This window comes from Engystomops pustulosus, chromosome 5, assembly GCF_040894005.1.
Source record: "Engystomops pustulosus chromosome 5, aEngPut4.maternal, whole genome shotgun sequence".
Classification (NCBI taxonomy): domain Eukaryota; kingdom Metazoa; phylum Chordata; class Amphibia; order Anura; family Leptodactylidae; genus Engystomops; species Engystomops pustulosus.
Window position 1 is genome coordinate 160,129,430 of NC_092415.1, and position 24,736 is coordinate 160,154,165.

Here is a 24,736-nt window from a genome sequence, read left to right on the forward strand (position 1 = left end):
TTACAGCCCCTCCCAGGTGCCTAGTCACAGAGCACATGGTATTGAAAGGTACTATATAAGATATCTTTTTTTTGTAAAACCTATTTTTTTATACAAAAACTCTTTGGCAGTGTATGTCCTATGCTCTGTGGGGACTGGGGGAGTGCTAAAAATGGGTCTCCTAGTGACAGGTTCCCTTTAACCATGATTGACAGTGCCCTATGTGAAACTAGTTTATGTAAACCTTATCTTGCAGTATAAAGTATAATATATATATAAAGAATACTATATGCTGTAACTTTTGAAAACCTTTGATCTCCTGAAATCATAGCATATCTTTCAACACCTTTTTTCACAATGCTTAATGAGATCTACTTTCTTCTTTGCCTTATGTATAAATGTTCCATGATGTCTTTTTCAGGGAGCACACGGGTAGCACAAGTTCGAAACCAAGACCAGGTAATTCTTCATTTTCTGGACACAGATACTTTAATGATTTTCTTAGGATGTAACATGAAATACTGTCTCTTCCTTTCTTTTCTTCAGCTTTGCTGCCTTTTGATCTTCTTCTGAAAGTTCCTTCACTGGTGTTCAGGTCTCAAAGTAGGAAACTAGCGACTTCGTTAGGGGCAGAATGGCCTACGCACAGTTTTTCTACTGTGGTTCTTCATAGTCTGAAACATTCTGGTATATATTTTTAGTGGAATTTTGTCATGTTTCTAAGATGTTGAAAGATTTTACATGCAGCTTTGAAGTACTTGATGTAAATGGGAAAAGTTTATTTGAAACAAAACTCTAATTATTTAACATCTTATAGCTATCTACAACTAGCACTAGCAGATCCTCAAAGGCATGTCACCTTGTCTGCCTTAATATGGAATATGCAATTGGTCCCCTTTTGGTTCATTTATAGTAGGATAGGTGCATAAAGTGTCAACTAGATACATTAACAAAAAAAGAAACCTGCCTACATAGCTTGAAAGAGAGAATGTTACAGATAGAAAGGTTGGACATGAAGAAAAGAAACTCGCTATTTGTAACTTCTGGTTCATAGATCGAATATAAGTTAAACACATATATGTAAAGAAAGCGGCTTCTACAGAATGTTCCACAGTTCAAAGCCTCAAGAATCCATTTTCTTTAGAACATAAAACAAAACAGTTAGAACATTTTTTTTGGCTCTATCTTCAAAGGGTATATGTTTGCAGACATATTCTTCATTCCTGTAGTTCATGCATGGTTATGGTAGTCAGCTAGGCTATCGTAGTAGAGCGAGAAACATTTTTGTCAACTTTTTTTGCCCTTCTTACCTTTGCTTATCAGTCATTCTCTGCAGAATACTAATGACTCAAGTACTTCTCTAACTAGATCTTTATTCTTCCTCTTTATTCCAGATATATTATAGGGAACCTGTCACTACACTAACATTCCCCAAACCCACAAAAAGTACCTTTTTCTGTAATATGAACGTCCCCTAGAGGTCTTTTTAACATATTTCTAGGTTGCAGCATGAATGAAAAAATCATCTTTCATTCTTTTGTAGGATGCAGTCAGGCAACCCCGCCTCCTGCATCCAGCGCGGCCCTACCTCCTAGATCTCCAGACAGACGGACGCCAGATGGCGGGGATGCCAGATGCATGGAGCGGGCAGAGCAAACTGACTGCAGGGGGTGGGGTTGGCTGACTACAGGAGGCGGGGTTGCCTGACTCCATCCTACAAAAGAATGAAAGATCATTTTTGCATTTGCTGCAACCTAAAAATATGTTAAAAGACCTCCAGGGGACGTTCATATTACAGACGAAGCTGCTGTTTGTGGGCTTGTGGGGGGGGGGGGGGGGGAGTGTGGTTCCCTATTACCTAAAATGCCTAAAAATCTGCAAGGTACATCATAATCAGGAAGAACTTATCACAAACTATATAATGACGATGCTTCCCTTTTTTATAGCTACTTCACATAAGTGATTATTATTGGTACTGACAACCAAGATGTATTTTTGTAATTATGGTAAGCAGATAGAGAATGTGAGATGTAAATCTCCCATAGAAGTAAAATACTGTGGAATTTCTCTATATGGTCTCAATATGGTCTACACTTATTATATGTCCTTTTATTATGTTTCTAGATGAAGATTTATCAATCTTACTATTCATAAGATAGGAGGAGTGCAGTGTATCAAAATATTTTCTTACCAAGTATTTTTTTAAAAACTTTATTCAGTTTTTCATTATTAACTATAGACAACACAAACATCAGGGCAGGTATGCAAACCCATAATACAAGAAGGCAGACGAAGAAAATGATTGAACCATGTGATACTATTCCAGTCATACATATATAATATCAGTGTATTAAAAGTAATTGCAGTGTGTGACATGCATCTCATGAGAGAGTGGGCAAAATGGACAAGGCGCTGGACAGGTTTGAGATGTGATGTGGGGGCAAGCAGAAAAATTTATACTAAACTATTATGTGCTTTTATTGTTTTTTTTTCCCCATAATGTTGTAACTTTTTGTTTTCTCCACAACAGCATCTGCAGGCATTGCAGTGTCCCAGAGGAAAGTTCGACAGATTAGTGATCCTATTCAACAAATATTAATCCAGCTCCACAAAATTATTTACATTACACAGGTACAGACTTTAATCTTTCTTTTAATACAGTATCTGAAATCCTATTTTTTGTTATTACATAGATCAAATATCAAATTACCCAAAGTAAAAAGTTCTACTCATCTAATTTATAACAATCATGGTTCAATAATTATTTTAATCAGGGACCTAGTGGTCTCCCAAGTAACAAAGTACAGCACCTGCGTAAAGAAATCTGTGATTCAGGTTTAATACATGATTAATTCTCAAATGTTTACATTCTGCAGCAAAATGTTTAGAAGGCTTTAACTTACAAAAGTAATTTGGCTTCATGATAGAATTTATCACTATCATGACTGTCATTGTATAGATAATTTTTGTGTTTATGAAGTTATCGTTAAAAAAAAAACGGATAGTCTTAACACCAGAATCTGTTTCCAAACCAATGTTTTCATGATTTTGTACATTTCCTATTAGGGCATTAGGCACATTAAACATCAATGTTCCAAAAGAAATTTCAGATAAATTATTTTAAGGATCAATTTATTTCTACTGATGCTTTGAAATGCCTCTTTTTTAGAAATCATCCAGAAATCAACCCATTAAAAAAAATTAAACCTGCACTCCTAAAACTATTGAAAACATATTTTAGGAAGCTTATTTTGCTTTTAAGCAATAAATTGGAAGAAAATGAAGGTTACATTTTTAATTTTCAAATTTTTTACCGTAATGCATGAACTAGATGTAAAATGTACATGTTCAAGCAGGATAAAAGTTAAAAAAAGGCGTGTTGTGCAGTTTCTCCTGGAAATATGTAGCTGTTATCTGTTCAGGTACCACACCACTCAAAGAAATTATAAAGTTCTATAGTGAGAATTTATAGGTTTTATTGGTCCAGGGAAATCTACATTTTCTTTTGAACGAATGTCTCAGTGGCGATCATAAATCTTCTGATCGGATTCTTCGGCTTCTCTTGTCTGCACGCTGCAGTACTCTCTGCCTCCTGCCCCTCTCCACTGCATTACAAGACTAGCTCAGACACACTACAGACACATTGGGGCAGATTTACTTACCCGGTCCATTCGCGATCCAGCGGCGCATTCTCTGCGCTGGATTCAGGTCCAGCCAGGATTTATTAAGGTAGTTCCTCCGCCGTCCACCAGGTGGCGCTGTTGCGCTGAAGAGCATAGGAACGCGCTGGAGTTCACCGAGCCTGGCTGAGTGAAGGTAAGTGCAATTTTCGCGACACTTTTTTTTTTTAAAATGCAGCGGTTTTTCCGAATCTGTTGGGTTTCCGTTCGGCCACGCCCCCCGATTTCCGTCGCGTGCATGCCGGCCCCAAAATCCCGGGGCAATTCAGGGAAAATCGACGCAAATCGGAAATATTCGGGTAACACGTCGGGAAACCGCGAATCGGGCCCATAGTAAATGACCCCCATTATGCAGAGTTTACAAACTACAGACAACATAAGGTCTTCATCCAAGGGGAGGATGGCATAGCAATGCTTACTGTGTCATTGTGCCTTATAGCTATCTTATGACCATTAATTCCATGGTGTTGTACAAGCCATAGGGAATTCACATACATTACATTGACACAATTGCAAGTACAAAAATGAGATGAAAAAGATCAGGAAACAAGTAGAAGAAGGAGCCTTCGCGTGAGGGCTCACAATCTTTATGAGAGGGAAGATGGAGACACAAAGTAATGGAGCAGAGCAGTGCAGTGTTTGAGGCAATCTTGAACAGGTGGGTTTTCCAATTACGTTTGAAGGATAGGAAGGTGGGGGGCAGTCAGACACATTTTGATAGAGTTCCAGAGTATGGGGGAAGCACAGGAGAAATCCCTGATACTCTTGTGAGAAGGACAGATAGTAAAAGAGTGAAGCTGAAGGTCCTGTGAGGATCGGCGATTAAATGTGGGATGGTAATGGCTTATTAGTTCATAGATATATGTAGGGGACGGGTTATTTATGGCTTTGTATGTCATGGTTAGTATTTGAAATATGGATTAGCCGGGCAGCAGAGTTAAGGATGGATTTGAGGGGTGTTAGGGAGTTAGCTGGGAAACCAGAGGAAGGTTTCAGTTGTCCAAGTGGGAATATCATAGTCAACCTGTAACAAGGAAGCAGTGCAGTGCAAGTTAAATTTACTATACAGGACTCGCTTAGTGTGATGGACTCATATCAGGCGAGTTGCATATAAGTTTCCAAACTGTTTTTTTTAACTTTGTAGCCATGGAAAAGAACAATTTAGGGATATGGGTTCTGCTTTTTAAATATAGTTTTTAAAGTACTCTTTTTTTTGGGTGAGTTAATATGCATGACAGGTTCTCTTTAAATATGTGTAACAGCAAAGGGTCTGAATACTAATGATCATGTGATATTTCAGTTTTTTTTAATTTAATAAATTAGCAAAAATATCTACATTGCCATATACTTCCTATTTGCACATGCCCCATGCAGAAAGGACATTTATAAATGTAATGACAGTGACCAACTTCAAACAACAATATTTCCTGAATCCTGGCATCCTGATAACACAATTCTGGTATCATATTAAACAGGAGAATCCCTGTTAATATGATACATGGATTGTGTATGGATGTTCCACATAACCGGAGATATCTTCTCTTAAAGTTATAGTAAAAATTTTCTGATTATTATGTACAGCTTTCTATTTCTGAGATTGTAACTTTAAGAGTGGACATCTCTTACTCTGTGAAGCATCCATACGCTATCCATATATCATATTAAATGAGATTCTTCTGTTTAATTTGTGTTTCTAGGTGCCAGGGTTTAGGAGATACAGCCGTTGAAATGAGCACCCCCTCTAGCTGGTCATCTTAGGCAGAATGCAGAAGGAGCAGTTGGAAATAATTAGCTTACCATTTATATAATTGTAATCAGGTTTACTACTTATTTAAAAAAACCTTTAATCAGAAAAATACGAAAAATAAGAAAAAAGCTTATTTTTTTCATTTACTATTCATTTATCGGCTAATTTTATAAAGCAAAAATATGTAATTTAAAAAAAAACATCAAGTTAAAGTTTAACATGTATTGAAAAAAACAAAGTACATTTTTTTTTGGAGCGCTTCAAAAGATATCATGATACAAACAAGTACATAACAAAACTGCAAACATTGACCTAGACTTTCAGACATCAATGACCATCGGTCACAAAGGGGTTAAAGGAAAACTACCACCAGATTTACTTGTTGTAGACTGTCACCAATGTAATGCTCGTTACCTTAGGGGTCAACAGGCACCGTTTTTCTTATGCTCAGCAACGCACTTTCTAAAAATATGTCACCTGGCTCCGTCCGCTACTAAAATATGCCCTTCTGCTTCATAAAAATTAATTTATTGGGCAAGCGCTGCAGACAGCCGGTAGATTTGTTGGGCCCGGCCCCAAGCGCTGCAGACAGCTGCCGGTGACTTCTGAGTTCCTCCAGTTTATTAGCATTTTTTTATAAAGTTGTTTCTTATGTTGCTGAACATAAGAAAAACTATGCCATTAGGTAACAAGCATTACATTGGTGACAGTCAACCACTATTTTGATCTTACCAATTGGCTGCAATGAAGAGGTTTGAATACTTTCCATACTCACTGTACATTATAATATACATTGCCCTCCATTCCCCATTCAGTATCATTGACATACTTTACAAGTTACTACTAAGGCCAAAGACACCATTTTGGGTTGGCTAGATCTTTATGATGAAATATTAACTTTTCTAGGGCTAGTTTGTTTTTCATTGATTAGTAGTGCTTTTCATTGATATAATTTACACAGTGTTATGATAGTTTGAATTGCGATTTAGTACACATGTGATGTATTTGCACTGATTCTCACTTTTTGTCATTGGTTGGCCAGGTTGCATAGAACATTTTGGATATTTTTGTATCTTTTTGTTATGCATTTTGTTCACTTTTGTTCACTTTTTTATGAACATCATTTTTAATTTATTACCTCCATTTTTTTTTTGTTCGCTGCAATATTTATGTATGGTAGTGTGTTTTACCACGCAGTCCATGCATAAATATACAGTAGGCTGATGGAGAGACTTTTAGATCTTGCCACAGGATCAATCTACATTATCATTTCTAATGGACGTCCCAGGTCCCTGCTCAGAACCCAGGGGTTGGAAACAGTCTCTTGGGATTGAAGCTTAGGAAAGCCCTTAGATGTCTCGGTCATGTGTAAATGTTGCAACTAATGGTCTAAACAGCTGGTTAAAGTAATTTCATAAAAAGAGTATGTCTGTCAGATTCCTGTCCAGCGAACAGTGCAAGCTGTCAGACTGGGTAAGCAGTGGCAAGCTCACCCAGTCTGATAAGGGTGAACCTTCTAACATATTGGTGACAGGAATAGCTTACTTCATCTGGCAGATGCTGGATGGTGGTGTGGACAGGTAACAAGAAGTCAGAGACAGACCAGTGTACACACAAGGCACAGAGGGACAGATAAAGACAAACCAGCGGAATCAGAACCGTGTCAAAAGCAAGATGGCGGCAAAGCACAGAATTGTATCACTAGAGAGAGGTCAAGTAAATGTAGCAGAGAATAGCAAAGCAATAACACTCAGCAATAGGGAAAAGTATAAGGAGATTCAGAGAACCAGCAAGGTGTAATGGGACTGGGCAGGTATATAAAGTAGTTCCTGAATGCCGCCCACAGCAGCTGACTGGATCGGCCTTCCATTACTCTAGTACTCTTGCTGGACGGGACTAGGCTGCAGGGAGCTGGGTGTGGCTTAATCCCAACATGGTAGCAAATTTAGCACACATAGAAGAGAATAAGCGCCTTCTAAACCGTCTTCTGCTGACAGAATACAATATTGGCACTGATCTCACAATGTCTCAACAGGATGCAAAACAGGATGCTTTGCCTTATATCCCTGTATTTAAAGACATTGCATGCAATATCATGCTACTCTTCCGGATTCCATATACAATAATATTGTTTTATTTAATGTGTAGATTATTTGTCAATGAAACGTTAGTTACTACAGATGTCTGGCAGGTGCACATAAGGCAAATATTCAATGTATTTGTTGATTTTTTAGGCGTCATGGTCTTGTCAACGCTTTCAGGAATTCATTGCCTTCACATTTTTCATATTTACTGCAGCTTCCCCCAGCTCTTCATGATAACCTGAAAAGGAGGGTTGTGGAACGATACAAGAAATCTCTATTCAGTCTCCAGAGCAATCCCTGCAACCTGAAAGCAGAAATTCAAAAGGTACTGTAAGCATTTATTGTAGAAATATTAAACATATGGAAAATATGTAAAATGTTCCTTCCTTACTTATATGTCTTCACTTTACATATTTTATAGAAGACCAAAGATATCTACCAGCAGATCTTTCATTAGAATTTATTTTTCTTACATTTATTTAAATTAGTGCTATTCACTCATATAGAGATGTCAACTACTCTAAATGTTTCACCACCCCAGTATCATGTCTCTCTCAGAGATGTATGGGAAGCTGGAAATACAGTAAAGAGAGGTTTGGTTGATTTCTTGCACTTTATATTCCCTTTTTCTGAAGAAATAGTGCTGTTCCTGGAAAATTTTTTCAACTCCTTAAAGTAACTGTTATTTCACATGGTTCCATAAATCAATAGTACAAGCAGTGATAACTGACCGTGTAATATATCTATGTACATTTAAATGCTTTTTCGATATTCCTTTTCTGATCAATGACTCTCAGTTCACTAGTAGAGATGAGCGAGCACTAAAATGCTCGGGTGCTCGTTATTCGGTACGAACTTTTCCCGATGCTCGAGTGCTCGTACCGAATAACGAGCCCCGTTAAAGTCAATGGGAGACCCAAGCATTTTTTCACTAACACAACACATTAAAAGAACAGTAAATAATAACACATTCCACATGTTCCACACAGATGTTTTAATTGTAAGAATACATTAAAAAACACTATTCTTCACTTTACAGGTGTTCGCGCGTGTCTCCCGCTAAGTTCGGAGATGTGCGTCGAACATCTGGATGTGAAGAATAGTGTTCTTTCAATGTGTTCTGCAATTAAATGGTCCTGTGTTCACTGTTTTCACAGTTTTAACTGTTTTAATTCTATTCTTCACTTTGCAGATGTTAGCACAAGTCTTCCGATAATGTCGGAGATGAGCGCGCACATCAGCAATGTGAAGAATAGTGTTATTTGAATGTGTTCTGCACTTAAATGCTCTTGATTTCACTGTTTGCACTGTTTTTATTCTATTCTTCACTTTGCAGATGTCCGCGCATGTCTCCCGCTAAGTTTGGAGATACGCGCTAACATCAGCAATGTGAAGAATAGAATAAAAACAGTGAAAACACGAGCATTTGAGTGCAGATTGCAGAACACATTCAAATAACACTATTCTTTACATTGCTGATGTTCGGCGCACATCTCCGAACTTAGCGGGAGACACGCGCGAACACCTGTAAAGTGAAGAATAGTGTTTTATTAATGTATTCTTACAATTAAAACATCTGGAAACATGTGCTATGTGTTGAAGAACAGTGTAAACACTGTTCTTCACTGGCTTTTATTAATTTAATGCTCGAACTCGAGCCAGCGAGATACTCGTCGGAGTAACGAGCCGGTCCGAGTATGCTAATACTCGACCGAGCAGTATACTCGGACGAATATACTCGCTCATCTCTATTCACTAGTAAAAATCCATCAGATAAGAAGATGGATTATCAGGTTTAATGAGAGATCGTCCTAAAGCTACTAACCATACAAGTGTATAGAGTGGGTATGAGCTGCTGAGACAGGCAAAGGCATAAGAAAACATGCTTTGTGGTTTCATGGTTAGAGATGAGCGAACATACTCGTCCGAGCTTGATGCTCGTTCGAGCATTAGCGTACTCGAAACTGCTCGTTGCTCGGACGAATACTTCGCCCGCTCGAGAAAATGGCTCCTCCCGCCGTTTTGCTTTTTGACGGCCAGAAACAGAGCCAATCACAAGCCAGGAGACTCTGCACTCCACCCAGCATGACCCTTACACGTCGATAGCAGTGGTTGGCTGGCCAGATCAGGTGACCCTGGGATAGACTAGCCGCTGCCCGCGCTGCTCGGATCATTCTGTGTCTGGATGCCGCTAGGGAGAGAGCTGCTGCTGGTCAGGGACAGCGTTAGGGTGCTAGTAGATTACTGTTAGGCAGGAATGATTCAACAAGAACCCAACAGCCCTTCTTAGGGCTACAATAACGTTATACTTTTTTTTTTTTTGTTTGCTTGTGGCTTGGCTTGCTGGCACTAGTAGTGCAGCTAGTACCATATTGTGAGGAATTTGCAGAGGGACTTGCTACCGTTGTGTTTAGCTCTTAGTGACACACATATCCACCTCAAACACCAAAGTGGGAAAATTTATTAGGGGTTGGATTTTAATTAGGCACAGTCTGTCATTTCCTTTTTATTTTACGTTTATTTTTTCATAACTCAGCGTCATCTCATCAGTGTGCTTTTATACTTGGCTAGAAAATAGCCAAAGGAGAATCCAAACGGCTTACTTACGCCTACAATAGCGTTATATATATTTTATTTCTGGTTGATCTGCTGGTGGCTGTCCTTGCTGCAGTGCATATACTAGCCAATTGTGAGGAATTTGGAGTGAGACTTGCGACCGCTGTGTTTAGCGCTTAGTGACGCACATATCCATCGAAAAGACCGAAGTGGGAAAATTTATTAGGGGTGGGATTTCAATTAGGCACAGTCTGCCATTTCCTTTTTATTTTACGTTTATTTTTTCATAACTCAGCGTCATCTCATCAGTGTGCTTTCATACTTGGCTAGAAAATAGCCAAAGGAGAATCCAAACGGCTTACTTACGCCTACAATAGCGTTATATATATTTTATTTCTGGTTGATCTGCTGGTGGCTGTCCTTGCTGCAGTGCATATACTAGCCAATTGTGAGGAATTTGGAGTGAGACTTGCGACCGCTGTGTTTAGCGCTTAGTGACGCACATATCCATCGCAAAGACCGAAGTGGGAAAATTTATTAGGGGTTGGATTTCAATTAGGCACAGTCTGTCATTTCCTTTTTATTTTACATTTATTTTTTCATAACTCAGCGTCATCTCATCAGTGTGCTTTCATACTTGGCTAGAAAATAGCCATAGCAATAGGATAGCATTGTTTGGTTTTAAAAACTAAAAAACACAAAAAAAAAATAAAAAACACAAAAAAACACAAAAAAAGTTAAAAAAAAAATTAAAGTTATATAACTTTCATTTTCAAAATGTTTAACCCGAGGGCTAGGGGTAGAGGACGAGGACGAGGACGGGGACGTGGGCGTCCATCTACTGCAGGGGTCAGAGGCCGTGGTCCTGGGTGGGGTGAGACACCACCTGCTGATGAGGGAGCAGGGGAACGCCGCAGAGCTACACTCCCTAGGTTCATCATGTCTGAAGTTACTGGGACTCGTGGTAGAGCACTGTTGAGGCCAGAACAGTGCGAACAGGTGATGTCGTGGATTGCCGACAATGCTTCGAGCAATTTGTCCACCAGTCAGTCTTCCACGCAGTCCACCCATGTCACCGAAATCGGCACTCCTCCAGCTCCTGCACCTCAGCCTCCTCCCCCCAGTCTGCCCCCTCCCAGGAAAATTTGGCATTTGAACCGGCATACTCTGAGGAACTGTTTTCTGGACCCTTCCCACAGTCACAAACCACTTGTCCGGTTGCTGCTGAGCAATTTTCCGATGCCCAGGTTTTCCACCAGTCGCAGTCTGTGGGTGATGATGACCTTCTTGACGTAGTGGAAGAAGTGTGTAAAGAGGTGTCCGACGATGAGGAGACACGGTTGTCAGACAGTGGTGAAGTTGTTGTCAGGGCAGGAAGTCCGAGGGGGGAGCAGACTGAGGGATCGGAGGATGATGAGGTGACAGACCCAAGCTGGGTTGAGAGGCCGGGTGAACACAGTGCTTCTGAGACGGAGGAGAGTCCTATAGCAGAACAGGTTGGAAGAGGCAGTGGTGGGGCCAGACGGAGAGGCAGGGCCAGAGCAGGTGCATCAGCGCCAAATGTGTCACGTAGTGAAGCTCCCGCGGCGAGGGCTAGATTTTCAGAAGTCTGGAGGTTCTTTAAGGAAACACCGGATGACCGACGGACTGTGGTGTGCAACCTTTGCCAAACCAGGATCAGCAGGGGTTCCACCACTACTAGCTTAACTACCACCAGTATGCGCAGGCATATGAATGCTAAACACCCGAATCAGTGGCACCAAGCCCGTTCACCTCCGGCCGTGCACACCACTGCTCCTTCCCCTGTGTCAGCTGATAGTCAGCCCCCTGCCCAGGACCCTGGCACAAAAACCCCATCGTTGCCTCCACGATCCTCCATAGCATCCACCAGCGTTCAGCTCTCCATACCCCAGACGCTGGAGCGGAAAAGAAAATATAGTGCAACCCACCCGCACGCCCAAGCCCTTAATGTCCACATCTCCAGATTGCTTAGCCTGGAGATGCTGCCCTATAGGCTAGTAGAGACCGAGGCCTTTCGCAACCTCATGGCGGCGGCCGCCCCTCGGTATTCGGTCCCCAGCCGCCACTACTTTTCCCGATGTGCCGTCCCAGCCCTGCACCAGCACGTGTCAGACAAAATCATCCGTGCCCTGACCAACGCCGTTTCTGACAAGTTCCACCTGACCACGGACACGTGGACGAGTGCTGCCGGGCAGGGCCACTATATATCGCTGACGGCACATTGGGTTAACTTGGTGGAGGCTGGGACCGAGTCTGACCCTGGGGCTGGTCATATACTGCCGACGCCGAGGATTGCGGGGCCTACCTCGGTCCAGGTCTCAAAGGCCTACTATGCCTCCTCCTCCTCCCACCCCTCCTCCACCTCCTCCTCCGAACTACCATCCGTGGGCATGGCGCCATCAGTCGGTAGCTCTAGGCACAGCAGCAGTGCCGTCGCTAAGCGACAGCAGGCGGTGCTCAAACTGCTGAGCCTAGGCGATAAAAGGCACACCGCCCAAGAACTATTACAGGGCATCACGGCGCAGGCTGATCTGTGGCTGGCACCGCTGAACCTGAAGCCAGGCATGGTTGTGTGTGACAACGGCCGTAACCTGGTGGCGGCTCTGCAACTCGGCAGACTGACACATGTGCCATGCCTGGCCCATGTGTTAAATCTGATAGTTCAGCGTTTCCTCAAGACATACCCCAATCTGTCAGATTTGCTCACGAAGGTGCGCCGCATCTGTGCGCATTTCAGGAAGTCCAGCACAGATGCTGCCACTCTCAGGGCAGCGCAGCGCCGCCTCCAACTGCCCGCTCACCGACTGTTGTGCGACGTGCCCACGAGGTGGAATTCAACATTAACCATGTTATCCAGAGTTTACCAGCAGCGCAGAGCGATTGTAGACTGCCAGATGTCAACTTCCACCAGAACTGGTAGTCAGGTCAGTCAGCTTCCTCAAGTCTACAATGAGGAGTGGACGTGGATGTCTGATATCTGTCAGGTGCTGAGTAACTTTGAGGAGTCAACACAGATGGTCAGTGGCGATGCCGCCATCATCAGCCTCACCATCCCGCTGCTTGGCCTGTTGAAAAACTCTCTGATCAGCATGAAGTCGGAAGCTTTGCGCTCGTCACAAGAGACGGGGGAAGAAGATTCCCTTGTTGATAGCCAAAGCACCCTCAGGTCTGTTTCTCAGCGCATATCGGAGGAGGTGGAGGAGGATGAGGAGGAAGAGGAGGAGAATGTTGGCGAGACACAAGAGGGGAGCATTGCTCAGACCTTCACTGTTCAGCGTGTATGGGCAGAAGAAGAGGAGTTGGAGGAGGAGGAAATGGGCAGTCAGGCCAGTGAGGGGAGTGAATTCTTGCGCGTTGGGACTCTGGCGCATATGGCAGATTTCATGCTAGGCTGCCTATCCCGTGACCCTCGCGTTCAAAGAATTTATTCCAGCTCCGATTACTGGGTATTCACTCTCCTGGACCCACGGTACAAGCAAAATCTTTCCACTCTCATCCCTGGAGAGGAAAGGAGTGTGAGAATGCATGAATACCAGCAGGCCCTGGTGCACAAGCTGAAACAGTATTTCCCTTCTGACAGCGCTAGCGGCAGAGTGCGTAGTTCTGCGGGACAAGTAGCGAGGGAGAGTAGGCGAGCAGGCAGCTTGTCCAGCACTGGCAAGGGTACGCTTTACAAGGCTTTTGCCAGCTTTATGTCACCCCAGCAAGACACTGTCACCTGTCCCCAGTCTCGGCAGAGTAGGGCTGATCTTTACAGAAAGATGGTGAGGGAGTACGTAGCTGACCATACCATCGTCCTAAATGATCACACAGCTCCCTACAACTACTTGGTTTCAAAGCTGGACATGTGGCACGAACTGGCGCTGTACGCCTTGGAGGTTCTTGCCTGCCCTGCCGCTAGCGTCTTGTCCGAGCGGGTTTTCAGTGCAGCTGGTGGCATCATCACCGATAAGCGCACACGCCTGTCGACTGACAGCGCTGACAGGCTGACGCTTATTAAGATGAATAAAGCCTGGATTTCTCATAATTTCCAATCTCCACCAGGTGAAGGAAGCTCAACCTGAATAATTTATGCACTCCTCCTCCTCCTCATTTTCCTCCTTCTCCTCCTCTTTGTACACTTAAGCAGAGGAAACTGGCTATTTTTTGACAGGGCCCACTGGCTCTAGCTATAGTACTTTATGCATTTAATTTTTCTGGAGGGCCACCTACCCGGTCCTCTGTTTTAAACAATTTTTGGGAGTGCCACATACAGGCACTCAATCTATTCAATTTTTCTGGAGGGCCACCTACCTGCTCCTCTGGTTTGAAAACTTTTTTGGACTGCCACATACAGGCACTCAATCTATTTCATTTTTCTGGAGGGCCACCTACCTGCTCCTCTGGTTTGAAAACTTTTTTGGACTGCCACATACAGGCACTCAATCTATTTCATTTTTCTGGAGGGCCACCTACCTGCTCCTCTGGTTTGAAAACTTTTTTGGACTGCCACATACAGGCACTCAATCTATTTCATTTTTCTGGAGGGCCACCTACCTGCTCCTCTGGTTTGAAAACTTTTTTGGACTGCCACATACAGGCACTCAATCTATTTCATTTTTCTGGAGGGCCACCTACCTGCTCCTCTGGTTTGAAAACTTTTTTGGACTGCCACATACAGGCACTCAATCTATTCCATTTTTCTGGAGGGCCACCTACCTGCTCCTCTGGTTTGAAAACTTTTTTGGACTGCCACATACAGGCACTCAATCTATTCCATTTTTCTGGAGGGCCACCTACCTGCTCCTCTGGTTTGAAAACTTTTTTGGACTGCCACATACAGGCACTATCCAAATTAAATTGTCTCCATAGCAGCCTCCACACGTTGTCTCCATTGCTACCTCCAAAAGTCGTCCATATAGCTGCCTCCATACATCGTCCCCTTATCAAACGAGGTGTGTCAGGCAGAAATTTGGGTTGTTTTCATGGATTCCACATCAAAATTGTTAACTTTGTCGCCACCCTGCTGTGTTATCCACAAAATATACTGGCAAACTTTTATGATTAACCGATATTATTTCAGCACTTCTTGCGCATCTGTTTACATTGGGCTGGGGCTGGTCATATACTGCCGACGCCGAGGATTGCGGGGCCTACCTCGGTCCAGGTCTCAAAGGCCTACTATACCTCCTCCTCCTCCCACCCCTCCTCCACCTCCTCCTCCTCCGAATTACCATCCGTGGGCATGGCGCCATCAGTCGGTAGCTCTAGGCACAGCAGCAGTGCCGTCGCTAAGCGACAGCAGGCGGTGCTCAAACTGCTGAGCCTAGGCGATAAAAGGCACACCGCCCAAGAGCTATTACAGGGCATTCCACATCAAAGTTGTTAACTTTGTCGCCACCCTGCTGTGTTATCCACAAAATATACTGGCAAACTTTTATGATTAATCTATATTATTTCAGCGCTTCTTGCGCATCTGTTTACATTCCCCTCACCCGCCATATCCCAAACTTATAAGAACGCTACTACACTTGATCTTATACAAAAGGTTCTTAGAAGTGCTGTTTGGGGAGTAGCCTAGAGACAGGGGCTTGGATTGGCGAAAGCTCGCCTGGCAGCGGAGTGCCAGCTTCATGCCAAGATCCAACTAACATAGTTTTAACTGCAGCACCTTTAATCTACTACTAGTTCACTGCCTCCATACATGGTCCCCTTATCAAACGAGCTGTGTCAGGCAGAATTTTGGGTTGTTTTCATGGCTTCCACATCAAACTTGTTAACTTTGTCGCCACCCTGCTGTGTAATCCCCAAAATATACTGGCAAACTTTTATCATTTACCGATATTATTTCAGCGCTTCTTGCGCATCTGTTTACATTCCCCTCACCCGCCATATCCCAAACTTATAAGAACGCTACTACACTTGATCTTATACAAAAGGTTCTTAGAAGTGCTGTTTGGGGAGTAGCCTAGAGACAGGGGCTTGGATTGGCGAAAGCTCGCCTGGCAGCGGAGCGCCAGCTCCATGCCAAGATCCAACTAACATAGTTTTAACTGCAGCACCTTTAATCTACTACTAGTTCACTGCCTCCATACATGTTCCCCTTATCAAACGAGCTGTGTCAGGCAGAATTTTGGGTTGTTTTCATGGCTTCCATGTTAACTTTGTCGCCACCCTGCTGTGTAATCCACAAAATATACTGGCAAACTTTTATCATGTACCGATATTATTTGAGCGCTTCTTGCTCACCTCCTTTGGTTCCTCTCTGCCACCCATTGGTTTGAAGCCTGAGTCCATTTAGGGTATGTCGCCATGACACTCTCTAGCCTGCTGCCGCTGCCTCTGCATGCCGTCCCCTATAGTGTCAGGGTCAATTATTGGATGTTTTAGATGCTATCTAGCTTCATTCTGTCACTCTGTCATGGCCATGCTGTTGCCCATAATTTTGGCATAATGGTGCGATTAAGCAGCCTCAGAGGCATCCATGTATGCTGCCCCTGCTGTTTCCTGTCCATTTCCGTGGTGTTTCCATCCTTTTCTGAGGTTCCCAGGTGTTTGGCCAAGCTTCCCTGTGCAGAGCCTTGGTCCCCTTGAAAAATGCTCGAGTCTCCCATTGACTTCAATGGGGCTCGTTATTCGAGACGAGCACTCGAGCATCGGGAAAAGTTTGTCTCGAATAACGAGTACCCGAGCATTTTAGTGCTCGCTCATCTCTATTCATGGTAGTACCTCTAATAATTGCTCTATAATGTTCTCCGTGCTGCTGTGTATTTGTATATGTCAGACATATATATGGGAGCAGGATAAACTTGTTTCTTTTTTCTGCGTGTAGAAGGCACCTAAGCTTAGCACAATTTCTAAATATAATCCAATATTTAAAAAAAACATTGTGTTCACTGTCCTAAATCTTTCTGTAGTGAAGACTGTGCCAAGCAGTACCTTATAATCCAGTATTTTAGACATCTATATATTATTAGACTATTTGTGCTATGATTATGTTTTATAAGACTCTAAAAAACATAATATATATATATATATATATATATATATATATATATATATATATATATATAAAACAATTAAAAAAAATATGTATGTGTGTATATATATATATATATATATATATATATATATATATATATATATATATATATATATATATTTATATATACCAGTGGTAATATAATTATCAATTAGTGCATTCATAACAAAACTACAATTTTGCTAATAGTATATGCAAAAAACTCTATATACCTCTACAGGATTAATCCCTGATTAATATATATCCTTTTAACTGTTAAAGTTAAAGTTATGTTAAAATGTAGGAGGAAATGGAATTCTAAAATGAAAAATGTAGATGTAGTTCAAGGTATATAGGATCTCACTTCAGGCTCCGGGTCTCCAGTGTTTTATACAACAGGGATCCACCTGGTGCTATGGTCCATGGCTGGAGACAACTCTGATGATGAACAATTAACCCTAAGATGTCACGATCTCATTAGAACAACACATCTGAATGCTTTCATTGAAAGGGAGATCAAGGGAAATAAAGGTGGAAATAAAGTAACTGAACCCTTCAGAGGACACTCTAAGTATATAATACATGCAAGCAGAAAATAAATATCTGCCCATCTGACCTCAATCTAAATGCAGAAAGTCCTTCATACAAGATAATCTCCAATAACACAGTGCTCATAAGGTCCTTGTGCCTGAACGGCACTTTGTTGGCATAATCCTGAATCTTCATGTTCTGACAGAATCGCATTTACTCTAGTTATTATTCAATGTAAGTGCAATGAAAATATATATTGGAGGATAATAATAATTTCTTTATACGCAAGCCAAAAAAAGTTCTACAACCAAACCCACTGCAACTGTCATTTCAAAAAGATCTGGGCTAAGAACTTCATTTGAAAAAAAATGCTCAGCAAACTAGGCAAAAAAAATTAGCCATCTTAATTGGGCAGGTAAAAAGTACAACCTTTACATTATCTAACAAGGTTCACAAGACGTAGAAACTTTGATACTTCTCCAATTATATCGCACTGATCAAGTCATTAAAATAATAAAATCAAAACTTTGCAAATGTAAAATCAACCTTAAAACTCGTGACCCTGTTTTACTTTACTAATAACATTTTCTGACACCACCATTCTCTGCCATAAAGAGCTTAGGATTTCAGCTTCCATAATTAACATCATCCGGTTTTCGTATGAAGAACATGCTCAATCAATTTGACACCATTAGTCACTCCATTAGCAAAGTCAGTAATAACTTTATTATTAATTACAACTTTCAGTTACTGTCCAGTGTAGCCACTGTTCAAATGTTTTTCCTTGGTAACATAGAAATTAGAAGCCTAAGTTGATAAAAAGAGAAAGTATTCTCCTATGAAACATGCACTCTGCAAACTATCAGCTCTGTCTCCCTCTTCTTCCTTCTCCATTTTGCCTTCAGCTAATAGGCTTGAGGGTGGCATATTTTAAACATTTCAAAGTCTCTCACATTTTGCCCACTCTTCTTTATGTTACTTCAGTTCATTGAGACTTGTGGGCATATGTTGATGCACAAGATTTTTAAAGCGTAATTGTAAAGCTATAGTGATTTTAACAAATTATTATATGCGATTCCCCCTTTGAAAACAAACACAACGATGACTACTTTGTGCTGCTCGCCCTTTTCTTTCCAAAGTTATGGCATTTTCTGTTCTGAAAGTGTTTGACAAAAATCAGTTTTTTTAACAAGTTAGGTAATGTTCCAGGATTATTAAATTACAGATTAGGTCAGAGACAGGAAGGAGAAATCTACCATCAGATCTACTTCTGATAGTAGAGTCCTCATGGTAGGTTTCCTTTAAACATTTAACAGGCTTACTTGAGATCCATAAATGTAGCTCTCTGACGTTTGCATTTTTTCTAAGCATTGCATGGTCTGACATTGGGTTTAATTGGCTGGAACATTTACTCCTGAGAAGATTGTCAATTATCTAGCATGTTTTTACTTGTGAAAAATATTATCTTACTGTAGAATGATTGGCTTGTAACTCATGGTCTGATGGACCCCGGCTCCTATCTCCTCAGGCAGAAGCAGGAGGTGCAACCACATCGGGGGGAAAAATAAATTAAAACCCAGGGATGCAGAGAGTTGCTCGGGTGACGTGAGCCTGAGCACCTCCGGCTCATTTATGGACTTCTCCTTCCTTGACTACTGGAATTAGCACTGAAACTTAATACTTTAAGACATATTGACAGCTCACTGCAGGATAAAGTTACATATGTAGAGTTAGAGGAGGAGCATCTAGACAGAGACAGTCACAGACATGGACATTGCTGATGGTTCTTTTTTCTTCCCACTTCTGATTTCATAGATAAACTACTTAGTGCTGTTTTATAATGGCCCTTATCCATAGGATGCTAAGGATGTATAAGAGAGCAGGATCTCCTCTCCTCTGTGTGTAGTGTATGAAAGACATCCTAGCAGCTAGACTCCACACACTATTTAAGGGACTTATTACTTCTATGTCATGAATTGTTTGGAAAAAAGAATTGTTAGGTTAGGGACAGGAGTGCAGAGAGGAGCTCAGCGCAGTGTCGGACAGGAGAGCAATATATCGTCCCAACCCTACCCAGGGGCAACCAAAATTGTGTACACCAAGACTGATAGAAACAGTTTGGAATTATTTTTGTGAAATGCTGTATTTTTGTTAATAACATTGAATTAGAGAATATGTTATTTTATTATCCTGAGTATATTTAATAATCTAGTCTTCGTGGTAATACCTCTTTAAGAATGAAGATTGTTAGTCAGAGCTACTGAGAAGGCCTGGATCTAAAGTTTTTGTTTGTTGAATTCCCATTACGCTGGTCATGTAAAGGTCCAAGATTTCCTCAGACTATTAGCGGTGAGCTGATCTATGTTTTCACCTCCCCGTTTTATGATCTTATAAAAAATCATATTAGCCAGTATCAGAGTTTATGGAAAACTTCTCCATTCAGCCAGAGAATAATTAGGAATAATTGTGTGTCTTTGCATGTCTTTTCAGGTTGTGCAGGGATCTCCTGAGATAATAGAATTTTTTGTTGATGATTGCCATGGATTGCTGCAGTCATATGGGAAGTTGCTGATCTCCGATGACAAGACAGGTTTGCTTTAAAAAAAACATAAAATAGCATCTTGAACTTTACTTACCTCCATTTCAAGTAAATTGAACTTATATAAGGTGCCTGGCCCCTTGGTGATTGAATTATGGTTATTAAATTACCCACAAGGCGAGAGCTTAGATGAGAGAATACATACACAGGTAAAATCAGAGACGGGGGACTAATAATGTCATAAAAAACCCAAGCTATCATGGTAAGACAAAATGTAGATAAAATATTTCATTGAAAGCTATTACTGCTCTTATAAAATTTTATTTGCAGATTTGTCATAATCAAAGCTGAGTACAGATCAAAGTGCTGCTATATAAAAGAGGCACAATAAAAATGGAAATCATAAATTATGGCATAAAGCAGTGCTTTTCAAAGTCTGCTCTGCTGGGGAGGCCTGTGTGTATACACACTTCTACTTTGATCTGCTGCTCCTGCCTTCACAGCTTATGGTGCGCCCAGCACAAGGCCAAATAATGTAACTAAATGCATCTGCTATTAGAGGTACAAACAGGACATCTGCTTGTAACTGCTGCTTGTCTTATTTCTGCTGGGATATAATTTGAGGTAGCCATCCTTTCTGGAAGAGTCAGTAATTGTAGGTGTAGGATGACTACCACTAGTATTTTATCTCTAGTTTTACCTTTCCCCTGACCATGCTATTTTAAAATTATGTAAGTATATGCATATCACTTAAATCACCTCAATTTAAAACCAAACAATGTATATGTGCTCAAAGTCTTCAAAAACAGCAGAACACGGCAGATCCATGGGAAAAACATTAGGAGGGGGAATTTATCTGACAAAAAAGTCTCATATTGTTAAGCAGTTCTGAATTTGCTAATTTTGTGCGACTTTTCTGTATATTCATCCAGACTAGTTGTGCACTAGGCTGAGCAAAATGTCCTAGGCATACTCTACATATCTTACTGATACAGATGTTTACACACATTTTGGACTAATTGGCCTTCTGCAACTTTCTAAAATGCCAAAAAGTGTCCAAAAACTAGCCAGCTAGCTGACCAACTTAGGTACCAAAATATATTAAAAAAAGATATTAAAGGGAACCTGTGTGGCACATCTAGCCCCACAAATCTACCTCATTTACTATAGCAAGTTGCTCTGCATGATGATATTGAAATGGGTCAGTGGCTCCTGTGAATTACACTCACCGGCCAGTTTATTAGGTACACCATGCTAGTAACGGGTTGGACCCCCTTTTGCTTCAGAACTGCCTCAATTCTTCGTGGCATAGATTGAACAAGGTGCTGGAAGCATTCCTCAGAGATTTTGGTCCATATTGACATGATGGTATCACACAGTTGCCGCAGATTTGTCGGCTGCACATCCATGATGCGAATCTCCCGTTCCACCACATCCCAAAGATGCTCTATTGGATTGAGATCTGGTGACTGTGGAGGCCATTTGAGTACAGTGACCTCATTGTCATGTTCAAGAAACCAGTCTGAGATGATTCAAGCTTTATGACATGGCGCATTATCCTGCTGAAAGTAGCCATCAGATGTTGGGTACATTGTGGTCATAAAGGGATAGACATGGTCAGCAACAACACTCAGGTAGGCTGTGGCATTGCAACGATGCTCAATTGGTACCAAGGGGCCCAAAGAGTGCCAAGAAAATATTCCCCACACCATGACACCACCACCACCAGCCTGAACCGTTGATACAAGGCAGGATGGATCCATGCTTTCATGTTGTTGACGCCAAATTCTGACCCTACCATCCGAATGTCGCAGCAGAAATTGAGACTCATCAGACCAGGCAACGTTTTTCCAATCTTCTACTGTCCAATTTCGATGAGCTTGTGCAAATTGTAGCCTCAGTTTCCTGTTCTTAGCTGAAAGGAGTGGCACCCGGTGTGGTCTTCTGCTGCTGTAGCCCATCTGCCTCAAAGTTCAAAGTACTGTGCGTTCAGAGATGCTCTTCTGCCTACCTTGGTTGTAACGGGTGGCGATTTGAGTCACTGTTGCCTTTCAATCAGCTCGAACCAGTCTGCCCATTCTCTTCTGACCTCTGGCATCAACAATGCATTTCCGCCCACAGAACTGCCGCTCACTGGATGTTTTTTCTTTTTCGGACCATTCTCTGTAAACCCTAGAGATGGTTGTGCGTGAAAATCCCAGAAGATCAGCAGTTTCTGAAATACTCAGACCAGCCCTTCTGGCACCAACAACCATGCCACGTTCAAAGGCATCAAATCACCTTTCTTCCCCATACTGATGCTCGGTTTGAACTGCAGGAGATTGTCTTGACCATGTCTACATGCCTAAATGCACTGAGTTGCCGCCATGTGATTGGCTGATTAGAAATTATGTGTTAACGAGCAGTTGGACAGGTGTACCTAATAAAGTGGCCGGTGAGTGTATAAAATGAACCCTCCCATTCAGCATTGTAATCCTATGTATTGAGTCATCTGGGTGTTCCTGAACAGAGCAGAGTCAGGCTGCAACACCCCCTTCCTCCGCTGTCCTCTGCACACACCTCCTGCTAAGCTGTAGCACAGTAATGGAATGAGCAGGGGGCGTGTTTACAAGAGGACACAGGAAATAGGGTAACCTTTCTGGAGAGCAGAACTTTCACAAGTTATGGGGAAAAACCAAAAAATGTGTTTAATGCTTAAATTTTGGACCTGATGGACTTGCGTCCTTTTCCAGTCTTATATACTATGATACAATATCATCATGCAGAGCAACTCACTAAGTAAATAAGGTAGAACCATTGGTTTGGGGGGGGGGTAAGATGTTAAATGTTGACTGTGAAACTTACATTCCAGGATGGTAGCTGAACTTGGACCCGAATGTTACCATTTTACAATTAAGTAGATTAATACCCCCCTTCTACACACGGTAACTCACCTGCAATTTCCTCGATAGTGCTGGCTCTCTTGTCCAACATCACTGTGCCATTCAGTATGCAGCTTCGTAGCTCGACTACTGTGCCAGCGGTCTCCACCATCTTCAACATCCTTTTCAAACTTAAGCCACCTTTACCAAAAGAAAAAATAGAGAATTAAAAAGATCAGAAAAAATATTGATTGTAAAAACCAAAAAATAGGTCTTCCTTTCTTATTTTTTTATTTTTGTATAACATGGAAAGCAAGTTTAGTATTTTAAAAGTAAGTAAGGATAAGTCAGGTTTGGTACACTATAAAACATGACTCTATAAAGATCCATGATATGTGAAACATGACTGTCAATTAAGAAACTACATTATGACTGCTATAAATATGGATTTTTAGCTTGTCAGGATTTATCTTTCTGACTAAAATTGGTTTCAACTAAAATTTTTACTAAAATTTTTTATTTTGCACCTCACATCCCCTGCAATTGTTCCAACATAGTCAGATGATGAAACCTGAGCTGCACTACACACTGATGAAGGTGGACTATGCATTGTTAGATGACTTGGCTGGGTATATGAGCATGTAGGGGTTGCATGAATGCTCCACACTATTATGGCCACTTTAGAGCTGATTTTCTGGATGATCCCATGATCATAAAGTTTTGTAAATGTTAAGATGCTTGACAACATACTGGAAGGTCATTTTCCTCTGACCGTTTCCCTTTTTTCCAGCATATTGAAATATTTGCGTTTTTTATTAAAACAATATAAAGGTACACAGAAGGGTTGCATGATGCATAAAAATCTCGGTACTTATACAATACTTTCAAAGCCGGAAGGGTTCAATACCACTGACTTCCACAGACTCTACAAACTCCTTATATCTGTCTGCAGAGGAGACATCTGGCAGGGAATCCTTTGTGATGGGTTAGCGGCAGGGCAGGGACCTCGTCAACAGGGTGATATCATCATCTGTCCATATATGGTCTCTAAATCACCAGGGCTTCCCCAGACACAAGGCTCTATTTTATTCAATTAAATAATTTTTCCCAGCCCAGGATTCGAACCCACAACCTCCACACTCCACCTGCCATAGATATACAGGACAGAGCATCAATCCACTAGACCAGTGGTGGCACTCAGAGCCCTTTCTGTGGGCACTCAGGCCATTGACCCCAAGACAGAGCTCACCAAACAGGACCAAATTCACCAAATCTTCCTACAGACCCAGGCAATTTAAAAGATGCTGCTCTTAGCGCTGTTTTAAAGTGACACTTCATTGGCTGTTTGGAACTGCGGTAAAAGTGAGAAAGTGTTGATAGAACTGCAGCATCTTTGTAGATCATCCCACTGGACCCTACATTCTTACTGTACAGAGAGACCCTGGTGAGAAGCTACAATGATAGTCTGAATGTGTCCTCCTTCTTTCAACTGTATTAGTGGCCTCAAGGGGCCGATACGATTGATAGATAAATGTTGAAGAGCAGGTCGCAATAAGTTACATGCTTAGAATGCAATATTGGAACTTTGCGGTAAATAAGTGGATTTTGGTTATAGTTTGGGCACTCGCTCTCTAAAAGGTTCACCATCACTGCACTAGACTATGGGTTTACTGTCAATGGGAGGATTTTATGTAACGAAGAGCTTCACTGTTAGGCTGCATGCACACTGCCGTTGCCT

The 24,736-nt window shown here is 41.7% G+C and overlaps 1 protein-coding gene across 4 annotated transcripts in view; it reads left to right on the plus strand.

Moving 5' to 3' along the window:
* NEK10 (NIMA related kinase 10) overlaps positions 1-24,736 on the plus strand; it is a 138,244-nt gene that overhangs the window by 109,011 nt on the left and 4,497 nt on the right. For 2 of the 4 annotated variants that reach the window (XM_072153601.1, XM_072153602.1), the window contains 5 exons: positions 401-438; positions 526-666; positions 2,510-2,610; positions 7,705-7,815; positions 20,089-20,188. In XM_072153601.1, coding sequence (XP_072009702.1) covers positions 401-438; positions 526-666; positions 2,510-2,610; positions 7,705-7,815; positions 20,089-20,188 — 491 coding nt within the window. Of the gene's footprint in view, positions 1-400; positions 439-525; positions 667-2,509; positions 2,611-7,704; positions 7,816-19,834; positions 19,948-20,088; positions 20,189-24,736 lie in introns of those variants that run through there. The other 2 variants (XR_011855892.1, XM_072153603.1) reach the window with 2 other exon arrangements.